The sequence below is a fragment of the Myotis daubentonii genome, chromosome 21, assembly GCF_963259705.1.
Source record: "Myotis daubentonii chromosome 21, mMyoDau2.1, whole genome shotgun sequence".
Taxonomy (NCBI): Eukaryota; Metazoa; Chordata; class Mammalia; order Chiroptera; family Vespertilionidae; genus Myotis; species Myotis daubentonii.
In genome coordinates this window covers 15,422,000-15,440,842 of record NC_081860.1, presented here as the reverse complement: position 1 = coordinate 15,440,842, position 18,843 = coordinate 15,422,000, and the positions used below count along the sequence as shown (strand labels likewise).

The 18,843-nt window shown below is 49.9% G+C and overlaps 1 protein-coding gene across 1 annotated transcript in view; it reads right to left on the bottom strand.

The window, feature by feature from the left end:
• The window catches only part of AGBL1 (AGBL carboxypeptidase 1), a 226,078-nt gene that overhangs the window by 49,842 nt on the left and 157,393 nt on the right, over nucleotides 1–18,843 (bottom strand). The window contains exon 21 of the mRNA XM_059678428.1: nucleotides 6,169–6,332. Coding sequence (XP_059534411.1) covers nucleotides 6,169–6,332 — 164 coding nt within the window. The remainder of the gene's footprint in view (nucleotides 1–6,168; nucleotides 6,333–18,843) is intronic.

The following is an 18,843-nucleotide window of genomic DNA, read 5'->3' as shown; positions in this document are numbered from 1 at the left end:
CTTTTCCGGGGGCTGGAGCCTATGCTATGTCCAGGTGCTTATAGATTACTAGAGGCCCGGTGCATGAAATTATTGCACTCGGGGGGTCCCTCAGCCCGGCCCGTGCCCTCTCACAGTCCGGGAGCCGACGGGCCTAAGCCGTCAGTCGGACATCCTTAGCATTGCCACAGAGGTGGGAGAGGCTTTGAATTCTCATCTCTAAGGGTTTGGATACATTCACCCATGGGGCTGTGCATGCAACCTAGGATGCTATACACTGATCTCCCCTTAACAGCATTAAAACAATCGAGGGATATTTCTGGATTTTAAAACGAATACACAAACACACTCAGACATGTCTTCACCCCAATGCCCACCTCAAGGAATTCTCCAGAGAAAGACGTGAGTAAGAATCGTTTGGGATTATACATTGAGCGGCCCCCATCATATTGCTAAAGTCCCAATCAGCATGTGTATGGCATTAATTATTCTGCTTCTGTTTTCATTCATTCACTGAAAGGCTGAATGTCGTAAAAGATACGAACCTGAGCCTCAGAGTTAGAATGGGATTCAAACCTCTTGACCTCCATAAAACTTAATCCCCTTGTTTGTAAAAGGCGACGCTAAATATAGCATCTCCTTAGCAGCATTGTTTATATGATTAAGTGAGAGAATACTCATAAAATCCCTAGCACAGCATATGGTGTATGGGGAAGCCCTAATGAACGTTTCTATTATTATAATCTTACTAGAGGCCCAGTGCACGGGTTTGTGTGCCGGTGGGGTGTCTCGGCCTGGCCTGCGGGGATTGGGCTGAAACTGGCTCTCCAACATCTCCCGAGGGGCCCCGGATTGCGAGAAAGTGTTTCTCGGGTGATACACCCTGGAATCAAGCTCTGTCCTCTCTGGTTCCGGGTGCGTCCCCCGAGAACCACAGCTGCCAAGTCACCGCAGCTCAGCAGCTCCTGCGTTGAGCGTCTGCCCCCTGGTGGTCAGTGCGCCTCATAGCTACTGGCCGATTGGCCGGTCAGCTGGTCGCTTAGGCTTTTATATATATACTAGAGGCCCGGTGCACAAAAATTTGTGCACTGGGGGGGAGGAGGGGTCCCTCAGCCTGGCCTGTGCCCTCTAGCAGTCTGGGACCCCTCGGGAGATAACGACCTGCTGGCTTAGGCCTGCTCCCGGGTGGCAGAAGGCAGGCCCAATCCCTAGGTGCAGCCCCTGGTCGGGCTCAGAGCAGGGCTGATTGGGGAGTTGGGGCGCCGCCCCCTGTCACACTCAAGGCAGGGTCGATGGGGAGGTTGTGGAGCAACCCCCTGTCACACACAGAGCAGGGCCCATCAGGGGGGTTGGGGCTCTGTACCCTGTCACGCACAGAGCAGGGCCCATCAGGGGGTTGGGGTGCTGCCCTCTATCACCCACAGAGCAGGGCGGATCAGGGGGTTGGGGCGCCGCCACTCTCACACTCAGGGCAGGGCCCGTGGGGTGGGGGGGGGCTCCCCCCTATCAGGCACAGAGCAGGGTGGATAGGGAGGTTGTGGCCCCGCCCCCTGTCACACACAGAGCCGCAGGGCGATCAGGGGGTTTGGGTGCTGCCCCCTGTCATGCTGATTCCAGTGCCGGGAGGCCTCACGGCTCCGCTGATCCCGGTGCTGGGAGGCATATTACCCTTTTACTATATAGGGTAGAGGCCTGGTGCACGGGTGGGGCCGGCTGGTTTGCCCTGAAGGGTGTCCTGGATCAGGGTGGGGGTCCCCACTGGGGTGCCTGGCCAGTCTGGGTGAGGGGCTGAGGGCTGTTTTCAGGCTGGGGGTGACTGAACTCCCAAATGCTCCTTTTTTCCTTTTTTTTTTTTTTTTTTTTTTTAATTCTGGGCCAGCTTTAGCTTGAGGCTTGGCTCCAGCACTTAGGCCTCCGGCTGAAAGTAGGTTTCTGGCCTTTGCTTACAATGTTGCGAATCTGCTGGCTGAAGTTGGGCGTATTTGTTACAGAGTTTCTTAAACTGCCAGCTCAGAGGCAGCGGCAGGCGGGGAACGTTGGAGTCCTCCGTCACTGAGGCAACCAAGCCTCATGTTAGTTTCAAGCTGCCTGGCTGCCGGCCACCATCTTGGCTGACAGTTAATTTGCATAACTCGCTGATTAGCCAATGAAAAGGGTATCGGTCGTACGCCAATTACCATGTTTCTCTTTTATTAGATAGGATACTAGGGGCCTGGTGCACAAAATTCGTGCACAGGTAGGGTCCCTAGGCCTGGCTAGTGATCAGGGACAATCGGGGCCTTCCAGCTGCCAGCCGGGGCCTCCCTTTGTTCCGCGCTGCCCCCTGGTGGTCAGAGCACATCAAAGCAAGCGATCGGTCTCCCGGTGGAACTCCCGTGGGGACAATTTGCATATTAGGCTTTTATATAGATAGATAGATAGATAGATAGATAGATAGATAGATAGACCTGTATATGAACATGCTCTTTATTTCCATGGTTTCATGGTAGTCTAGAAGATTAATCAACAATGTTCTTTCTTTTTTATTACTGCTAGGAATTTGAGTTGTTTGAACTTATTTGGAGATACATGCCTCATTGCTATAAATACCTACATATTAAATATTGTTTTTCTGCTCAGTTTATGTTCTTGAGGGACAGTCCAGCTGGAAGCGCAGGATGAAATGGGAGTTTTTTTATGGACCTTCCTGCAAGTTGCCAAATTCCCCTCCAGAGGAAAGTAAACCCATTTACAGAGAGCTGTGTGACATTATTAAACTCTTTCCTCACAGACACACTAGCTATGGGTTTTCATTATTTTTTATCCAGTTATTGGAGAAAAATCAGCATAAAATCAGGCCCAAAACACTCAAATTTGCCTTTCTGTAATGACTACCAATTCAACTGGGTATATATAGGAAAACTCTATACCATCTTCACAATTTTTCTGAGAACTTAAAACAGCTCTAAAAAATAAAGTCCATTAAGAGGAAAAAAAAGGTGTTTAGAAGGAAGTGACAAAGAATGCCTATAATTGCGGTTAAAGGGATTGTATATACTTTTTTTTTAGAGGGAGAAGGAGAGAGAAACACCCATGTGCGAGTGAACATCCATCGGCGGCCCCCTGCACGCCCCCCACTGGGAATTGAGCCTGCCTCCCGGGCAACCTTTTGGTGCACAGTACAACACCCAACCAACTGATCTGTACTGGCCAAGGCAAACCATATATTTTTTTAATCGTGTATTTTTTAAAATACATATATATATATTTTATTGATTTCAGAGAGGAAGGGAGAGTGAGAGAGTGAGATAGAAACATCAACGATGAGAGAGAATTACTGATCGGCTGCCTCCTGCACGCGCCCTACCGAGGATGGAGCAGTAACCTGGGCATGGGCCCTGGTAGGGAATCGAACTGTGACCTCCTGGTTCATAAGTCGACGCTCAACCACTGAGCCACACTAGCCGGGCTCATGTATCTTTTCGATTGTTGAAATTATAATTATGTGTTCTGAAGTCTATGAAAGATGTCCATTGTCTTCTGTTGCCTTGAGAGGACTGAATTCACTTACCCGGATGCTAAGGAAAGCCCTGGTTCCTCGGGGATGCCAATGTGGGAGAAAAGGCAAGATACTGAGCTATCGCCACGGTTTCTCTGGCTCTGCACGGAGGGACACACGGAGATTGGGAAGCTCAGCCGAGAAGACCAAGAGGCAACGAAGGGACACAAACCCAGATGGACGAGGCTGACTCGGCGAAACCCTCCAATGACTTTGCAAAAGGCCTGTCTCACTGGACCCCAGGCGCCCACCTCCTGAAGATACAGCGCAGAATCCCGACAGACCCTTCGCGGTGCTGTCAGGGGGTAAGACCGAGGGAGGGAGAGGCAATAGAGGGACGGAAAGTAGTGACAGGTGGCCTCGGACGCATGTGCCCTGTTTCAGCTCCAGCTGACACTCAATCGCCGGTCGCGGGGGAGGGCACGCGAGACAGGGAGCACATGTTCTCAGGATGACCCCCACCGCAGCCACTGGGCCAGGTGCCTGACACCAAATCCGTCCGACACGAACTAGAAAAGGCGCCTCTTTGATGGATGTCTTCTTGTTCCAGTTTACAGGCAACTAATCCCCGCTGCATCGGCTCCAACGGGCGGGCACGATCAATTCAGAAGAAGCGAGCAACGCTGGGGCTGCTCAATCTTCCCACTCCGAGAGCCACCTTGGAGAGGGGAGGGGAGGGGTGGGGAAGAGAGAGAGAGAAAATGCGGGCATGCCTGCACCCACGAGAGCTCAGCAAAGCAAAGTCAAGATAGACAAGTCGAAAGACACATCCTGGCAGGCGGAGGATCTCCCTGTCAGAGGGAGAGACCGACACACCAGGAGATGCTGCCAGGCTGGTGTAGCTCAGCGGTTGAGCATCGACCTATGAGCCAGGAGGCCTCACGGGTTCGATTCCCGGTCAGGGCACCGGCCCAGGTTGCGGGCTCAATGGCCAGTAGGAGGCGTGCAGGAGGCAGCGGATCAATGATTCTCTCTCATTGATGTGTCTATTTCTCGATCCCTCTCCCTTCCTCACTCTCTAAAAAATCAATACAAATATATTTAAAAACAACCACCACCATGAGATGCCAAACAGGCCCAAGACTCCGGGTGCTGGGGGTGTGGGAGGGACCAAGGACGGTGGGAGGAAGTGGTTGGGGTGTCCAAGCCAAAGAAACCAGCCGCAGCCACTCCCGGGAGCGAGGTCTGCGTTTACTTAAGTTGCCGTGGTCTGTGACCTACAGCACAACGTGGCGGGCGCGTTCATGAGTGCACGTGGGTAATTAAGTGTCAGGGAAGCCAGCGCCCCCAAAGCAGTACAAATTGATGCCGCCAGACCCTGCCAGGCTTAACCGACCAGCAATGGGGTGAGAAGCAGCCGGGAATAGCATCCGAACAGCGTCAGGAGGAAAACGAGTGAAAATGAGATGGGAACCAGACAGACGCGAAGCACGCGGCGAGATTTTCCCATCATTCATCAGGAGGCACTTCCTCCGCCAGCAACTCCACGGCTCCATCCATCATTCCCTCGCTCTGGTGTTCCCCGGCATCTCCTGGTCCTTTCTTTCCACGCGTGGGCCTTTAGCATCCCCGCTGCCCCTTGGGTCTGCTTCAGTCAAGTCTGAAATATGTGTCCACCCTGAAGACCATCAGAAGGGCTTATTTGGATAATGGCTCTCCCCCTCTTGACCCGCTCATGGTCGCCACAGCCCTCAGAGACCCGCCTCTCCCAGGCACGGCTCAGCCGGGCTCCCCGGGCCAACGTGTTAATCACCTTTACATGGTCTGAGAAGCGACGTCTCTATTTCAGATGAAAACATTTCTTGCCCCCAAGTGCCTAGATACTGGCAATCATATTGTCCCCCTACCATTTTTTTTTTAATTTCAGAGAGGAAGGGAGAGGGAGAGCGAGAGCTAGAAACATCAACGAAGAGAGAGAATCACAAATCGGCTGCCTCCCGCACACCCCCTTCTGGGGATTGAGCCCACAATCTGGGCATGTGCCCTTGCCCGGAATCGAACCCGGGACCCTTCAGTCCCCAGGCCAACGCTCTATCCGCTGAGCCAAACCAGCTAGGGGCCTCCATATTTGTTATTTGCCAAGTAACGGATGACTCCAAATGATACCCATACATACATAAACATAACTGGCATGTCTATATATATAAAAAAAACCAGTGTCCGTGATGACCAGGATGACCAAACGACCGGTCGCCAATGAGGTGCATTGAGCACCTCTCAGTCCCTCCCCCGCGGCCCACAGGCTCCGATCACAGCAAGGCGGGCGGCGGACGGGGCTGTGAGCAGCGGCGGGCTACCACGCGATTTCACACGCTGCGCCTCTAGTATAGACATAAGCCGCATCTTCTCACCGTCAGCACAATGTGTTCACAATGCACATTTACAGACACAAATAGCCAATAAAATACAGATGCATCTGCATCAGATGTGTGCGCACAGGCGGCATCTTCCCCGTGTTTTCGGCAGGAAGTGCGGACGCCGGGGTGGAGGCTGAAGTGAAGAACCCGCGTCCTTACCGTCATCTGGCGGCTCCTCCAGATTTGTTCTCTGTCAAAGACCCCTACATCTGCTGGACTTCGCTTTCTGAGACCTCCCCCGCCCCGTGGAAACACAGAGGCACCCATCCCGCCAGGCCCCTGCGAGCACCCTACCTGCGCAGCTGCTGGTCCAGAGCCCCGTCCTGGGCGTCCAGCAAGGACGCAGCGCGGGTCAGGAGCTGCCGGCTGCAGCTGGCGGACTTGAGTTCCAGCAGGAGGAGGCCCAAGCAGAACATGGCTCCCATCTCCTCCAGCTCCCGGGTCCCAAACTGCAGACCCTGCAGGGAGAGAGAGGCCGACAGTGAGCAGGCTGAGCGAGGACCCTCGGAGACGGGGAGAGAGGTCTCCTGGACGCCCGCCCGCCCGCCACGGGATTGGGAGTGAATGGTATTTCTCAGGCACAGTTCCGTGGGTTTGGTCGTGTGCTTTGTGGACGGACGGATGGATCTCAAGCTGCGTTGCCAGGACACTTGGGGTTGCATAAAAGTACCCCAAAGGCAGAAGGGTGGGTAAGGACGAAAAAGTCATCTCCCCACACCGAGGTCAAGGCAGAAGAGTTTAAGAACAGTTCACTGCCCAGCTGGCATGGCTCAGTGGTTAGAGCATCAACCTATGAACCAGGAGGCCATGGTTTGATTCCCAGTCAGGGCACATGCCCAGGTTGCAGGCTCAATCCCCATCCAGTAGGGGGCGTGCAGGAGGCAATCAATCGATGATTCTCATCACTGATGTTTCTACCTCTCTCTTCCTCTCAGAAATCAATAGAAATATATTTAAAAATAAAAAACAGAGGAGTTCACTGCTGCCCTGGCCAGCGTAGGTCAGTGTAGAGCATCAGCCCATGTGCCAAAGGGTCGCAGGTTTGATTCCTGGTCAAGGGCATGTACCTGGGTTGCAGGTTCAATCCCCAGTCCCCAGGTTAGGGCACATGTGGGAGGCAACCAATTAATGTATCTCTCTCATATCTGTCACCTCTCTCTCTCTCTCTCTCACCCTCACTCTTGCTCTCACTTATTCTTCCTCCCTTCCTCTCTCTCTAAAAATCAATGGAAAAATATCCTTGGGTGAGGATTTAAAAGAAGAAAAAGAAAAAGATTCACTGCTGAAACCAAAGTGTGTGAACAGTCTTCCTAAGAAATACCCTTTTTTATTCTTCCATACAGTTATCAACCAGGGGAGAAAAATGAGGGAGGATCCTTCAATCCCAGAGCTGCCACTTAATGTCTTGCCTTGGAGGGGAAGTTATATGACCTATCAGCACCTCTATGTTCCCATCTGTATAATGGGAATAATAATGAAAATCATAATAATACTCCCTATCTCATGGAACTGCTGAGGTCATTCGGGGAGTTTACAATATATAATAAATTCAGATTATACCTTGGCCCATAGCACATTATCCAAGTCTTTATCACATCATCCACGTGGTCATTATTATCACCAATAATAGCAAATACTGATATAAAAGCAACAGCCAAAATAATACTTGATACACACAGTCCTCCTTAAAACCACGGCCAAAACTATGGCCTGCTCTCACTACTGTCATTTGTCATTACTTGACAAGTTTCAAACAATTCAATAAGAAAAAAATGAGTCGTAAATATTAGGAAAATAAATCACATGATCATTATTTGAGGGCTGATTATGGACTAAAACCAAAGAAATGAGGCGAAACAGAAACTCTATTAGATATAAGGCAAGAACTGAGTAAGCAGACAAGTTACAAATTAAATATCCCCAAAATCAATTTTCTTTCTATAAACCTGCAAAGTAAATTATTAAGGATAATAAAAATTCCATTCGCAGGAGCAGCACAGCTATGCAGTATCTAGGAATGGAATTTAATAGTAAATACCCCAAAGGCTGTATGATGAACCCCTGGAGTTTACCAACGGATAACAAGGGAAATTTAAATAAATGAAGAAATGGGCTGAATTCTGAGAAAGCAAAGCCCAGCCCCATGTAATATCTATTCTCCTTATGTTAATCTATCAAAGCACAGGAAATCAAAATGCCACTGGGCAATTTCAGACTTGGCAAACGAATTCCACTTTAAAAGACCCCATGGCAACCATATCCAGTAATATCCTCAGAATAAAGAGTAAAAAAATAAATAAATAAATGGTCCAGCTGGCATGGCTTGGTGGTTGAGCATCGACCTATGAACCAGGAGGTCATGGTTCAATTCCCAAGTGGGGGCATGCAGGAGGCAGTCAATCGATGAGTCTCTCTCACCATTAATGTTTCTCTCTCTCTCTCTCTCTCTCTCTCCCTCTTCCCTCTCTCTCTCTCTCTCTCTCTCTCTCTCTCTCTCTCTCTCTCTCTCTCTCTCCTTCTCCCCCTCTCCCCCTCTCCCTCTCTCCCTTACTCTCTGAAATCTATAAAAATAAATATATGCCCTGGTTGGTTTGGCTCAGTGGATAGAGCATCAGCCTGCGGACTGAGGGGTCCCAGGTTCGATTCCGGTCAAGGGCATGTACCCAGATTGCAGCACATCCCAGTGGGGGGCGGGGGGAGGTGCAGGAGGCAGCTGATCAATGTTTCTCTCTAATTGATGTTTCTAACTCTCTATCCCTCTCCCTTCCTCTCTGTAAAAAATCAATAAAATATATTTTAAAATAAAATAAATATATATATATTTTTAATCCTCACCTGAGGATATGTTTCCATTGATTTTTATAGAGAATGGAAGAGAGAGAGAAAGACAGAGAGAAACATCGATGTGAGAGAAACACGTCAATTGTTTGCCTCCTGCATTCACCCTGATCAGGGCCCGGGCCGGGGAGGAGCCTGCAAGCGAGGTACATGCCCTTGATTGGAATCGAACCTGGGACCCTTTAGTCTGCAGGCTGATGCTCTATCCACTAAGCCAAACTGGCTGGGGCAAAAATATGTATTTTTTAATAAAAATAAAAATGCTTAAGTACTTGGAGTTCATTCAAATTCCAGAAATTAGTCTTAAGAGATTGGGACTAAATGAGGCAGGGAATTCATTTAAAAACCGTGCCTTCCTTCTGCCCTTCGACCCCCCCCCCCCCCCGGCCCACATCTGCTTCCTGTGTGGTCCAAACAGCCAACCAGTATATGCCCAGTTTGCACAGAACCCGTCGCCAACCCTGCGTGACGCTGGGGCTACATCCCCACCCCACTTCCCCCAGATCTAGTCATTGAACAGAGTTCTCCTCTTCCTCTGGAAGGAGCCTGCAGGCAGACCTCAGGACCCCAGCTCTTCAGCGATAGAAGTTCGGACTAGAAGGAGCCTGTGATATGCAAATAGACACTTTCATCTCCATGCAAAGGCAAGGCTTCCCTTAGCCCAGGGTTGGTAGTGAACCTGCTGCCACTCGCATGAGGCTGGGGCTTTGAGAGGGAGGTGGGAGGTGGTCCCTTCTTCTGACTCCAGTGTATCAAACTCAAAGGCCAACACGGGCCCAATAAACAAGGTTTAGGTGTATGTGGGTCGCAAGAAAACAGAAGCTTCCGTTTTCACGGGAATGTAGGTTTATGTCGCTAGAGACATGCTGAATACGATGGCTGAGGTAAATGAGTCCAAGTTAACATAAAACAATAAAACATTTTAATAAAAATATTTTTTCTCAGACATGAACATACCAGACACTGAGTAACTACACAGATAAATAAGCGTCACGCAATTAAACCTATTTTTCTTGTTCTCTGAGAGCGAAATATTTCCTGTGGCGCACAGCAAACAAGTCAGTCCAAGGCTAATGACGTGGCCATCAGCTGCTGAAATATTCGCTGCTGGTATCAGTGGAGAGAAATGGTGCGCTTGTGTGTAAGGGAAATGAATGCAACACGATGATAGTAATTAGTGAACGTTGTAGTTCGTTATTAATAACTAGAGGCTCGGTGCACAAAAATTTGTGCACTCGGGTGGGTCCCTCAGCCTGGCCTGTGCCCTCTTGCAGTCTGGGACCCCTCAGGGGATGTCCACCTGCTGGGTTAGGCCTGCTCCCCGGGGGATTGGGCCTAAGATGGCAGTCAGACATCCCTCTGGCAACCCAGCAGCCCTCGGGGGATGTCCACTTGCCAGCGGGGAGCAGGCCTAAGCTGCAGTTGGACATCCTTAGCGCTGCTGAGGAGGCAGGAGAGGCTCCCACCACCACCGCTGTACTGGCAGCCATCAGCCTGGCTTGTGGCTGAGCAGAGCTCCCCATGTGGGAGCACACTGACCACCAGGGGGCAGCTCCTGCATTGAGCGTCTGCCCCCTGGTGGTCAGTGTGTGTCATAGTGACCAGTCATTCCCAGTCGTTCTGCTGTTAGGGTCAATTTGCATATTACCCTTTTATTATATAGGATTATGTATAACTGGATATTGTCAAAATTAAGTCACTAAATTTTTATTACAACGTTTCTTACATACGATGATATTGGCTGGGCCGCAAACATATTCATCGTGGGCCGCATGTGGCCCGCGGGCCGCGAGTTTGACATGCTTGTTCTAACTCCTATGTTGCAATGTGAGGGCCTCCTGGGTTAGACCTAACCAAAGGTCAGGAGGAGGAGAGACCCAGTCTCGAGGGGTGGGAGCAGTTACCCTCCGGGGTGCGGTGTGGGGGGTAGGGGGTGTATAATTGTTATTCTTGAGACTTACTTCTCACTCTCTTCTGTAATGACTGCTCACACCAGCGCTTCGTAAGGATTCTGAGAATGTTTCCAGGGACGATACCAAAGGAACAGATTTCTTGTTGCTATGTCTTTATTGGACCTTAAGGTGTCGGATGCTAACCTCAAAAGAAGAATAGAGTCCGCCAGCAAGGTTCAATCAGTGGTTGAGCATCTACCTATAGACCAATGACGAGAGGCAATCATCGATCAGCTGCAACCCGCACGCCCCCTACTGGGGATCAAGCCCGTAACCCGGGCATGTGCCCTTGACCGGGATCGAACCGTGGCCTCCTGGTTCATAGGTCGACTCTCAACCACTGAGCCACGTGGACCGGGCCAGGACAGAGCACTTATTTCTGCAAGACACTATTCCCTACGGATCTGAAAAAGTCACCTGCATTTAGCAATGACACCAAGTCTTTCTCTGGCGTTTTTATATCCTCCTCTTAGTCCCTTTCCCAGCCCATGGGCTAATGGATTTCCACTCCCAACGTCACCCCTAATCGATATGTGTATACACACAGACACATACACACACAGAGCAGTGTCTGCATCTTGTAGCGTTCCACACGCCCCCAACGTCTGCCTGAGGCTGGGTATAAATAAATCGACAGCCTGGTTTCCCACTCGGGCCATGAGAGAACGCCGCTTTCGAATACTAATCAGAAGCACCAGCGAAGTGAGGACAGGCCGTGTCAGGGAGCAGTAGAAACCCCGTGCTTACTGGGGCCAGAAAACCAATTAGCCAGAAGCAATTCGGTTGGCCTTTGGGGCGTGTGCAACCAGCTGTATCCTAGCTCTGCGTCTCCTTCTCCGATACGACTGGGGGACCAGAGACGGGGGCTACTTAGGCTGCAGGACTGTAATGGAGAAAGGAACATATTAGCCAAAGAAATGAAACTGATAGCTCAGCCGGCGTGGCTCAGTGGTTGAGCGTCGACCTATGAACCAGGAGGTCACGGTTCGATTCCCGGTCAGGGCACATGCCCGGGTTGCAGGCTCAATCCCCATCCAGTAGGGGGCGTGCAGGAGGCAGCTGATCCATGATTCTCATCATGGATGTTTCTAATTCTCTCCCTATCTCTCTGAAATCAATAATAAAATATGTGTTTTAAAAAAAAAAAAAAAAAGGAAAGGAAACTGATAAATGAGACGGGTGAGGGTGTGAGAAGCAATCGTTGGTGTGAAAGGAACCAGGTGCTTGTCCAAAGTAATAGAGGTCAGAGAACCAATGTGGCGGAGGTAGGAGAGAGAACTGGGGGGAGAGATTTAAACAAGCAAAGGCAAATCGGACTGCATAAGGAAGGGAGGGGAGAAAGCAAAAGTCTAGGACATAAAAACTATTCTTAGTTGCCCGGATGGCATGGCTCAGGGGTTGAGCGTCAACCTATGAACCAGGAGGTCACGATTTGATTCCCTATCAGGGCACATGCCTGGCTTGTGGGCTCGATCCCCAGTAGGGGGCGTGCAGGAGGCAGCCGATCCTTGATTCTCTCTCATCATGGATGTTTCTCTCTCCCCCTCGCCCTTCCTCTCTGAAATCAATAAAAATATATTTTAAAAAAGAAGATGTTACATTCCCATCAAGCAAAACCAGATCGAGAAGAGATTCCATAGCGGCAACCTGTGGGTGCCTGCGGCCAGAGGGAGCTCCTATCTGATTAGATGGTTACGGACGTCTTCAGTCCAGGGAAGGATGTGTCTGGTCTTTGTTTCCCTGTGGCTGGCTGGCTGGCTGGTCTGGCAGGGCCAGGTCATCAGGACAGCATTCCAGTGAAGGGCACTGGGAGGTCAATGACCACAGCCCTCCTCCAAAAGAACGTCAGCGACCCCTAGAGGATGGGCTTGAAATAACAAGAGGTGCTGACAAGCCTTCTTGGCCCCTGCCATCTGCTATCTCTTAGGAATACAAGTTGAGTCCTAATGTAAAAGTTTTTAAAAACCCACTGTGATGCATTCTATACAGCTTTGCTCAGGGTCCGGGACTCATGAATATCATCTCTATTTCTTTTTTTTAAACAATTTTTAAAATATATTTTATTGATTTTTTACAGAGAAGAAGGGAGAGGGATAGAGAGTCGGAAACATCGTTGAGATCGACCAGCCGCCTCCTGCACGCCCCCCAGTAGGGACGTGCCCTCAACCAAGGCACAGGCCCTTGACTGGAATCGAACCTGGGACCCCTGAGTCCACAGGCCGACGCTCTATCCACTGGGCCAAACCGGTTCGGCTCTATTTCTTTTTTATTGAATTCAGAGAGGAAGGGAGAGGGAGAGACAGAAACATCAATGATGAGATTAAAAGAGAATTCTGGATCAGCTGCCTCCTGCACGCCCCCTACTGGGGATGGAGCCTGCAACCCCGGCATGTGTCCTGACCGGGGAATCGAACCTTGACCTCCTGGTTCATAGGTCGACGCTCAACCACTGAGCAACACTGGCTGGCCTCTGGCCTCCTCCATGTGTAAGACTATCTCGGGCAAAGACACTGTTCTCAGCATCGCGTGTACGGCTGAATTGGAGACCACCAGGACCCACAAAGGCGCTTCTGTAATTTCTCAACGGTGACCCCAAAGAATCCTGGGCCTCACCACCGAACCCACCAAAATCGGAACCCCGAGGGCTGAGGTCTGTCCGATGAGATGCATTTTTTTAGCACGATGATTTCACGCCCATTAAAATCTGAGACCGACTTAATGGCGTTGTGTGTTGGAGGGATACAGGATACACAGGAGACCAAATCCTGAAACACTCGAGTGAGTAATATCCGAACCTCCTTCGCAGCAGCAGGCCAATCTGGAGATCTGAACCCAGAAGTGGTAGGGCATTTACAAACTAACTGCAAGGTTGTTGGTTTGTTTTTTTTCTCCCTCTCAAGAATCACTGCTCTGCCAATGAACTGTGAAGCCAATAAAATCCCCGAGTTAGACTTTCCTGTATTTGGCCTTGGCAGAGAGCAGCGGGGTGAGACTAGCCGGAGGCTACAGAAAATCATCCGAGACCCACATGTATATTCAGAATCCGCAGGTCTGAGCGACCAGGGTGCTCGGGCAGCAAGAATCTAGCCCAGTGATGGCGAACCTTTTGAGCTCAGCGTGTCAGCATTTTGAAAAACCCTAACTGAACTCTGGTGCCGTGTCACGTATAGAAATGTTTTGATCTTTGCAACCATAGTAAAACAAAGACGTATATTTTTGATATTCATTTTATATATTTAAATGCCATTTAACAAAGAAAAATCAACCAAAAAAATGAGTTCGCGTGTCACCTCTGACACGCGTGTCATAGGTTCGCCATCACTGGTCTAGACAGTGTGCTGATGCCATACTGCCAGCCAATTTGTGATTCGACTTTAGTTATTGGAGCGCTGGAGCATGACAAATCTAAATCGTGCCGGTACCTCACCTTAGAGTTTTTAAATTCAGGTGTTGTTTTTTTCTTTGCCTTTTTAATTTTAAAAAAATATATCTTTATTGATTTCAGAGAGGAAGGGAGAGGAAGAGAGAGAAAGAAGCATCATTGATGAGAGAAAATCATGGATCGGCTGCCTCCTGCACGCCCCCTACTGGGGATGGAGCTCCCAACCCGGGCCTGTGCCCTGACTGGGAATCGAACCCTGACCTCCTGGTTGCTCAACCACTGAGCCACACCGGCCGGGCCTAAACCCATCTTTTAAAGTATGAATTCGTTTGCGTCTTGTATGTAAATATACGCAAATAACTGTGACTGGCTGCCACATCGGAAGCAGGGAGCACTCTGTGGATCGGATGCGGACTCAGGGAGTCAGTGTCGGCCACGGGACTGAGTTGTAGAACCTGCGGTTGGTGTCGGATGATTGGTCCAAATGGGGAGATGCCACACACCTGGTGTCAAAACAGGACGGATCCCGTGTGTTTCCTTTCAGAAAGGCGAGGAAGGGTTTTTTGAAAATAAGACACCACAAGCCCTGACTGGTTTGGCTCAGTGGATAGAGCATCGGCCTGCGCACTCAAGGGTCCCGGGTTCGACTCCGGTCAAGGGCATGTATCTTGGTTGCGGGCACATCCCCAGTGGGGGGTGTGCAGGAGGCAGCTGATCGATGTTTCTCTCTCATCGATGTTTCTAACTCTCTATCCCTATCCCTTCCTCTCTGTAAAAAATCAATAAAATATATTTTTTAAAAAAAGAAAGAAAATAAGACACCACAAGAACAGATCATAAAGGCAAAGACTGATCAACCGGCCTAGGTCCAATTAGGAACCTTGGTTTATCAATCACAGTACATCCCACAGAGAATGGGTGAAAAGTCCAGCCACATTCTGATTTCAGATAGGAAAACGTATTTGTGCTACTTACATCGACCAAAGTAGAATAAAATAGAAAGAGCACCCGTGGTTCCATTAGAAATTCATACTTTTTAAAAACCCAGAAAAAAATGAGCCAAGAATGTGAACACTTCTCAGGGGGAAAAAAAAACCCACAAAACAAAACAGGAAAACCACAAACACAGCAATAACCCCTAGCCCTGTGAAATGCGCTTGACCTCATTTAGCAATTAGCAACACTGTAATGAAAATCACGTGGAAAGAGATTTCATCTCCCCCACGCAAGTAAAATGTAGGAAGTCAGAGATCCTAAGTATTGTCGAAGAAACGAAGGGTGACATTTCTCCCAATGCTGGAGTGGGGGAAGCTAGGATAACTATTTTAGAAAACAGTGTGGGGTTTATTCAGCGAAACTGGACATATTCATACCCTAGAACGCAACAACCTGAGTATATATGCCTCCATATATACTCCTCAGAGACGTTTTTGCGAATATCTACCCGGAGACAGGCATGAACAAGAGTAGTTAAAGCCCCTAGCCGGTGTGGCTCAGTGGATAGAGTGGCGGCCTGCGGACTGAAGGGTCCCGGGTTCGAGTCCGGTCAAGGGCAGGTGCCCTGGTGGCAGGCTCCCGGCCCTGGTTGGGGCCTATGCACGAGGCAACCAATCGATGTGTCTCTCTCACCTCAGTGTTTTCTGTCTGTCTTTCCCTCTCTCTTCCACTCTCTCTAAAAATCAATGGAAAAATATCCCCAGGGGAGGATAAAAAAAAAAAAAAAAAGAATAGTATTGAAAGCAATATCGTTCATAAGTGTAAAACCATAAAAACCCCAAAACAACCCAAGTAGGCACTGAGGATATAAGGCAGTGGTGGGGAACCTTTTGAGCTCGGCGTGTGAGCGTTTTGAAAAACGCCAACTTAACTCTGGTGCCGTGTCACATGTAGAAATTTTTTGATATCTGCAACCATAGTAAAACAAAGATTTACAGTGGGGCCTTGACTTACGAGTTTAATTCGTTCTGAGACCGAGCTCATTAACTCAAATTACTCTATCAACTCAATGCAAAAAATCGGCCGAGAGACAGCTGGTATCTCAAAAAACTCGTTAGTCGGGACACTCGTAAGTCAAGGCCCCACTGTATATTTTTGATATTTATTTTAGATATTTAAATGCCATTTCACAAAGAAAAATCAACCAAAAAAATGAGTTTGTGTGTCACCTCTGACACGTGTGTCATAGGTTCGCCATCACTGATATAAGGGATGGACACACTGTGGCACCGTGAGCTGACATACCTGATGGGGGGGGGGGGGGGTCTCAGCAGTTTTCTCAGCTTCTCCTCGTGGTTGCAAAGGGGCTGCCACAGCTCCAGCCATCACATCTGTCCTCCAGTCCAGGTCAGTACCCGAATCTGGTAATGGCCCTTTACATTCCGGACACGGCCTGGGGTCTCTCAGTTACATTCTCAGGGGCCTGGCTGACGTCCTGCAGACAATCCATGCTTCCCAGCCCAACGTGAAACATTTCCTGTCCATGTCTCCCCCCCACACACATTCCACGTCTCTTCCATCTTAATCCGTCCTCCTCACGCTCCGTGGCCGTAACCCTTGCAGTGTGAGGTGCCCCAGCAAAACTAGCACGAATTTCGCCCGAGCCGGTGTGGCTCAGTGGATGGAGCGTTGGCCTGCGGACTGGAGGGTCCCGGGTTCGATGCCGCAGGTACCGCGGTTGCAGGCTCCATCCCTGGCCCAGGCCCTGCTCGGGGCACATGCAGGGCATCGATATTTCTGTCTTCCCCTCTCCCTTCCGCTCTCTTTAAATATCAACGGAAAAATATCCTCGGGTGAAGATTAAAACACAAAGCAAAACACAAAACAGCACCAATTTCTTTCTCCTCCGTCTTCTCAATCTCATGGAGGGAAGGCTGGTTCTCCCGGAGGTCCCAGCCACCTCGGCACACGGGGCGCTTTCACCTTTTCATTTCCAGGAAGCAGGCCCGGCGTCTCTCAGGCGTATCCGAATCGCCGGCGCCCCCATTCCCGCACTTTGGGGCCCTTACGAAGGGAAGTAAGGGCTCCGCGACCAAAACCACCGCGATATGATACCGAGAGTCAGTAGCCGACCAGGCAGCTAAGATGGCGGCCGAGCGTCTAACACCTCGGGCCCCGCGTGAGCAGCGTGGAGACGCCCGAGAATCGCGCAGTCGCGTCCCAGCTCCCGCGAGATTTCACCCCGCGGTGGGCGAGGCAGGTGATTCAACTCATGAACCCTCCGCGCATGCGGGGCGTCCCAGAAAAATGTATACACACTTTGAATGACTCGAATGTCAGTGTTTATGTTTATTTATTCATTTTTTAAAAAATTTTTTTTATTGATTCCAGAGAGGAAGGGAAAGGGAGAGAGAGAAACATCAATGATGAGAGAGAAACATGGATCAGCTGCCTCCTGCACGCCCCCTACTGGGGATCAAACACGCAACCCAGGGATATGCCTTGACCGGGAATCGAACCGTGACCTCCTGGTTCGATGCTCAACTACTGAGCCACACCAGCTAGGGCTAAAGTTGGTGTTTACTCACTTGCAGTTCGTTTTGAAAGTTTGGAAGGAATCTACGGAAATGAATAGATTTGTTGTGTCGACACCTTTTTTCAAAGGATGACCGTTCTGGGGTCCAGGCACTGCTGATAACGCAAAGCCGTGGCATCGCGAACCTCAAGATTAATTTCGTTAGGTATCTGAGTGCCCTCCATTCGTGGATTGTTCTGGTTCTTGTGTGTGTGTGTGTGTTTTCAAAAATATGTTTTTATTGATTTTTTAGAGAATGAGGAAGGGCAAGGGATAGAGAGAGAAACAGCAATGAGAGAGAAACATCATGGATCAGCCGCCTCCTGCATGCCCTACAGGGGATCAAGCCCACAACCCCAGCATGTGCCCTGACCGGGAATCGAACTGGTGGCTTTTTAATTTTTTTTTTTGTTAATCCTCACTCGAGGCTATTTTTCCATTGATTTTTAGAGAGAGTGGAAGGAAGGGGGAGAGACACAGAGAAAGAAACATCGATGTGAGAGAGACACGTCGACTGGCTGCCTCCTGTATGCGCCCGGCCAAAGCTGAGATGGAGCCTAGCACCTCGGTACCTGCCCTTGACGGGAATAGAACCTGGGACCCTTCAATCCACAGGCCGGTGCTCTAACCACTGAACCACGCCGGCCCAGCCAGGCCGGTTCTCTTGGTCAGTGCTTGGCCCGCAGTCTCGCCAACAGCCAGGGCCAACCAGGACGGCATAACCGTGTCAACGATCCGGTTTCCTAAGGCCCCAGGCACACACACATCCAAGCAAGCCCCGGTCATGTTCCCTCCACACCAGCGGTTCTCAACCTGTGGGCCGCGACCCCTTTGGCGGTCGAACGACCCTTTCACAGGGGTTGCCTAAATACATCCTGCATTTCAGATATTTACATGATGATTCATCACAGAAGCAACATGACAGTGATGAAGTAACAACGAAAATCATTTTATGGTTGGGGGTTACCACAACCTGAGGAACTGTATTAAAGGGTCACGGCATGAGGAAGGTTGAGAACCACTGCTCCACACGGTGGTAGCCGGACAGACATACAGACACCCCGCCTCCCCTGGGACCCTCATCCTGACCGCATTGAAGAAGAATCCATAGGAAGGGAACCTTTATTCTCTCCAAGGCACCAAACTGAAAAGTTAAAAGGCGCCGGATGTCATTGGCAGACGACAATAATGTGTCTGCAATTGCCAACAGGCTTTGCTTTGATTGCTGCGCCCTCTCTTCCTGCCTTTATGAACGCGAGGCCAACGCCTCCAACTAACGAGAGTCA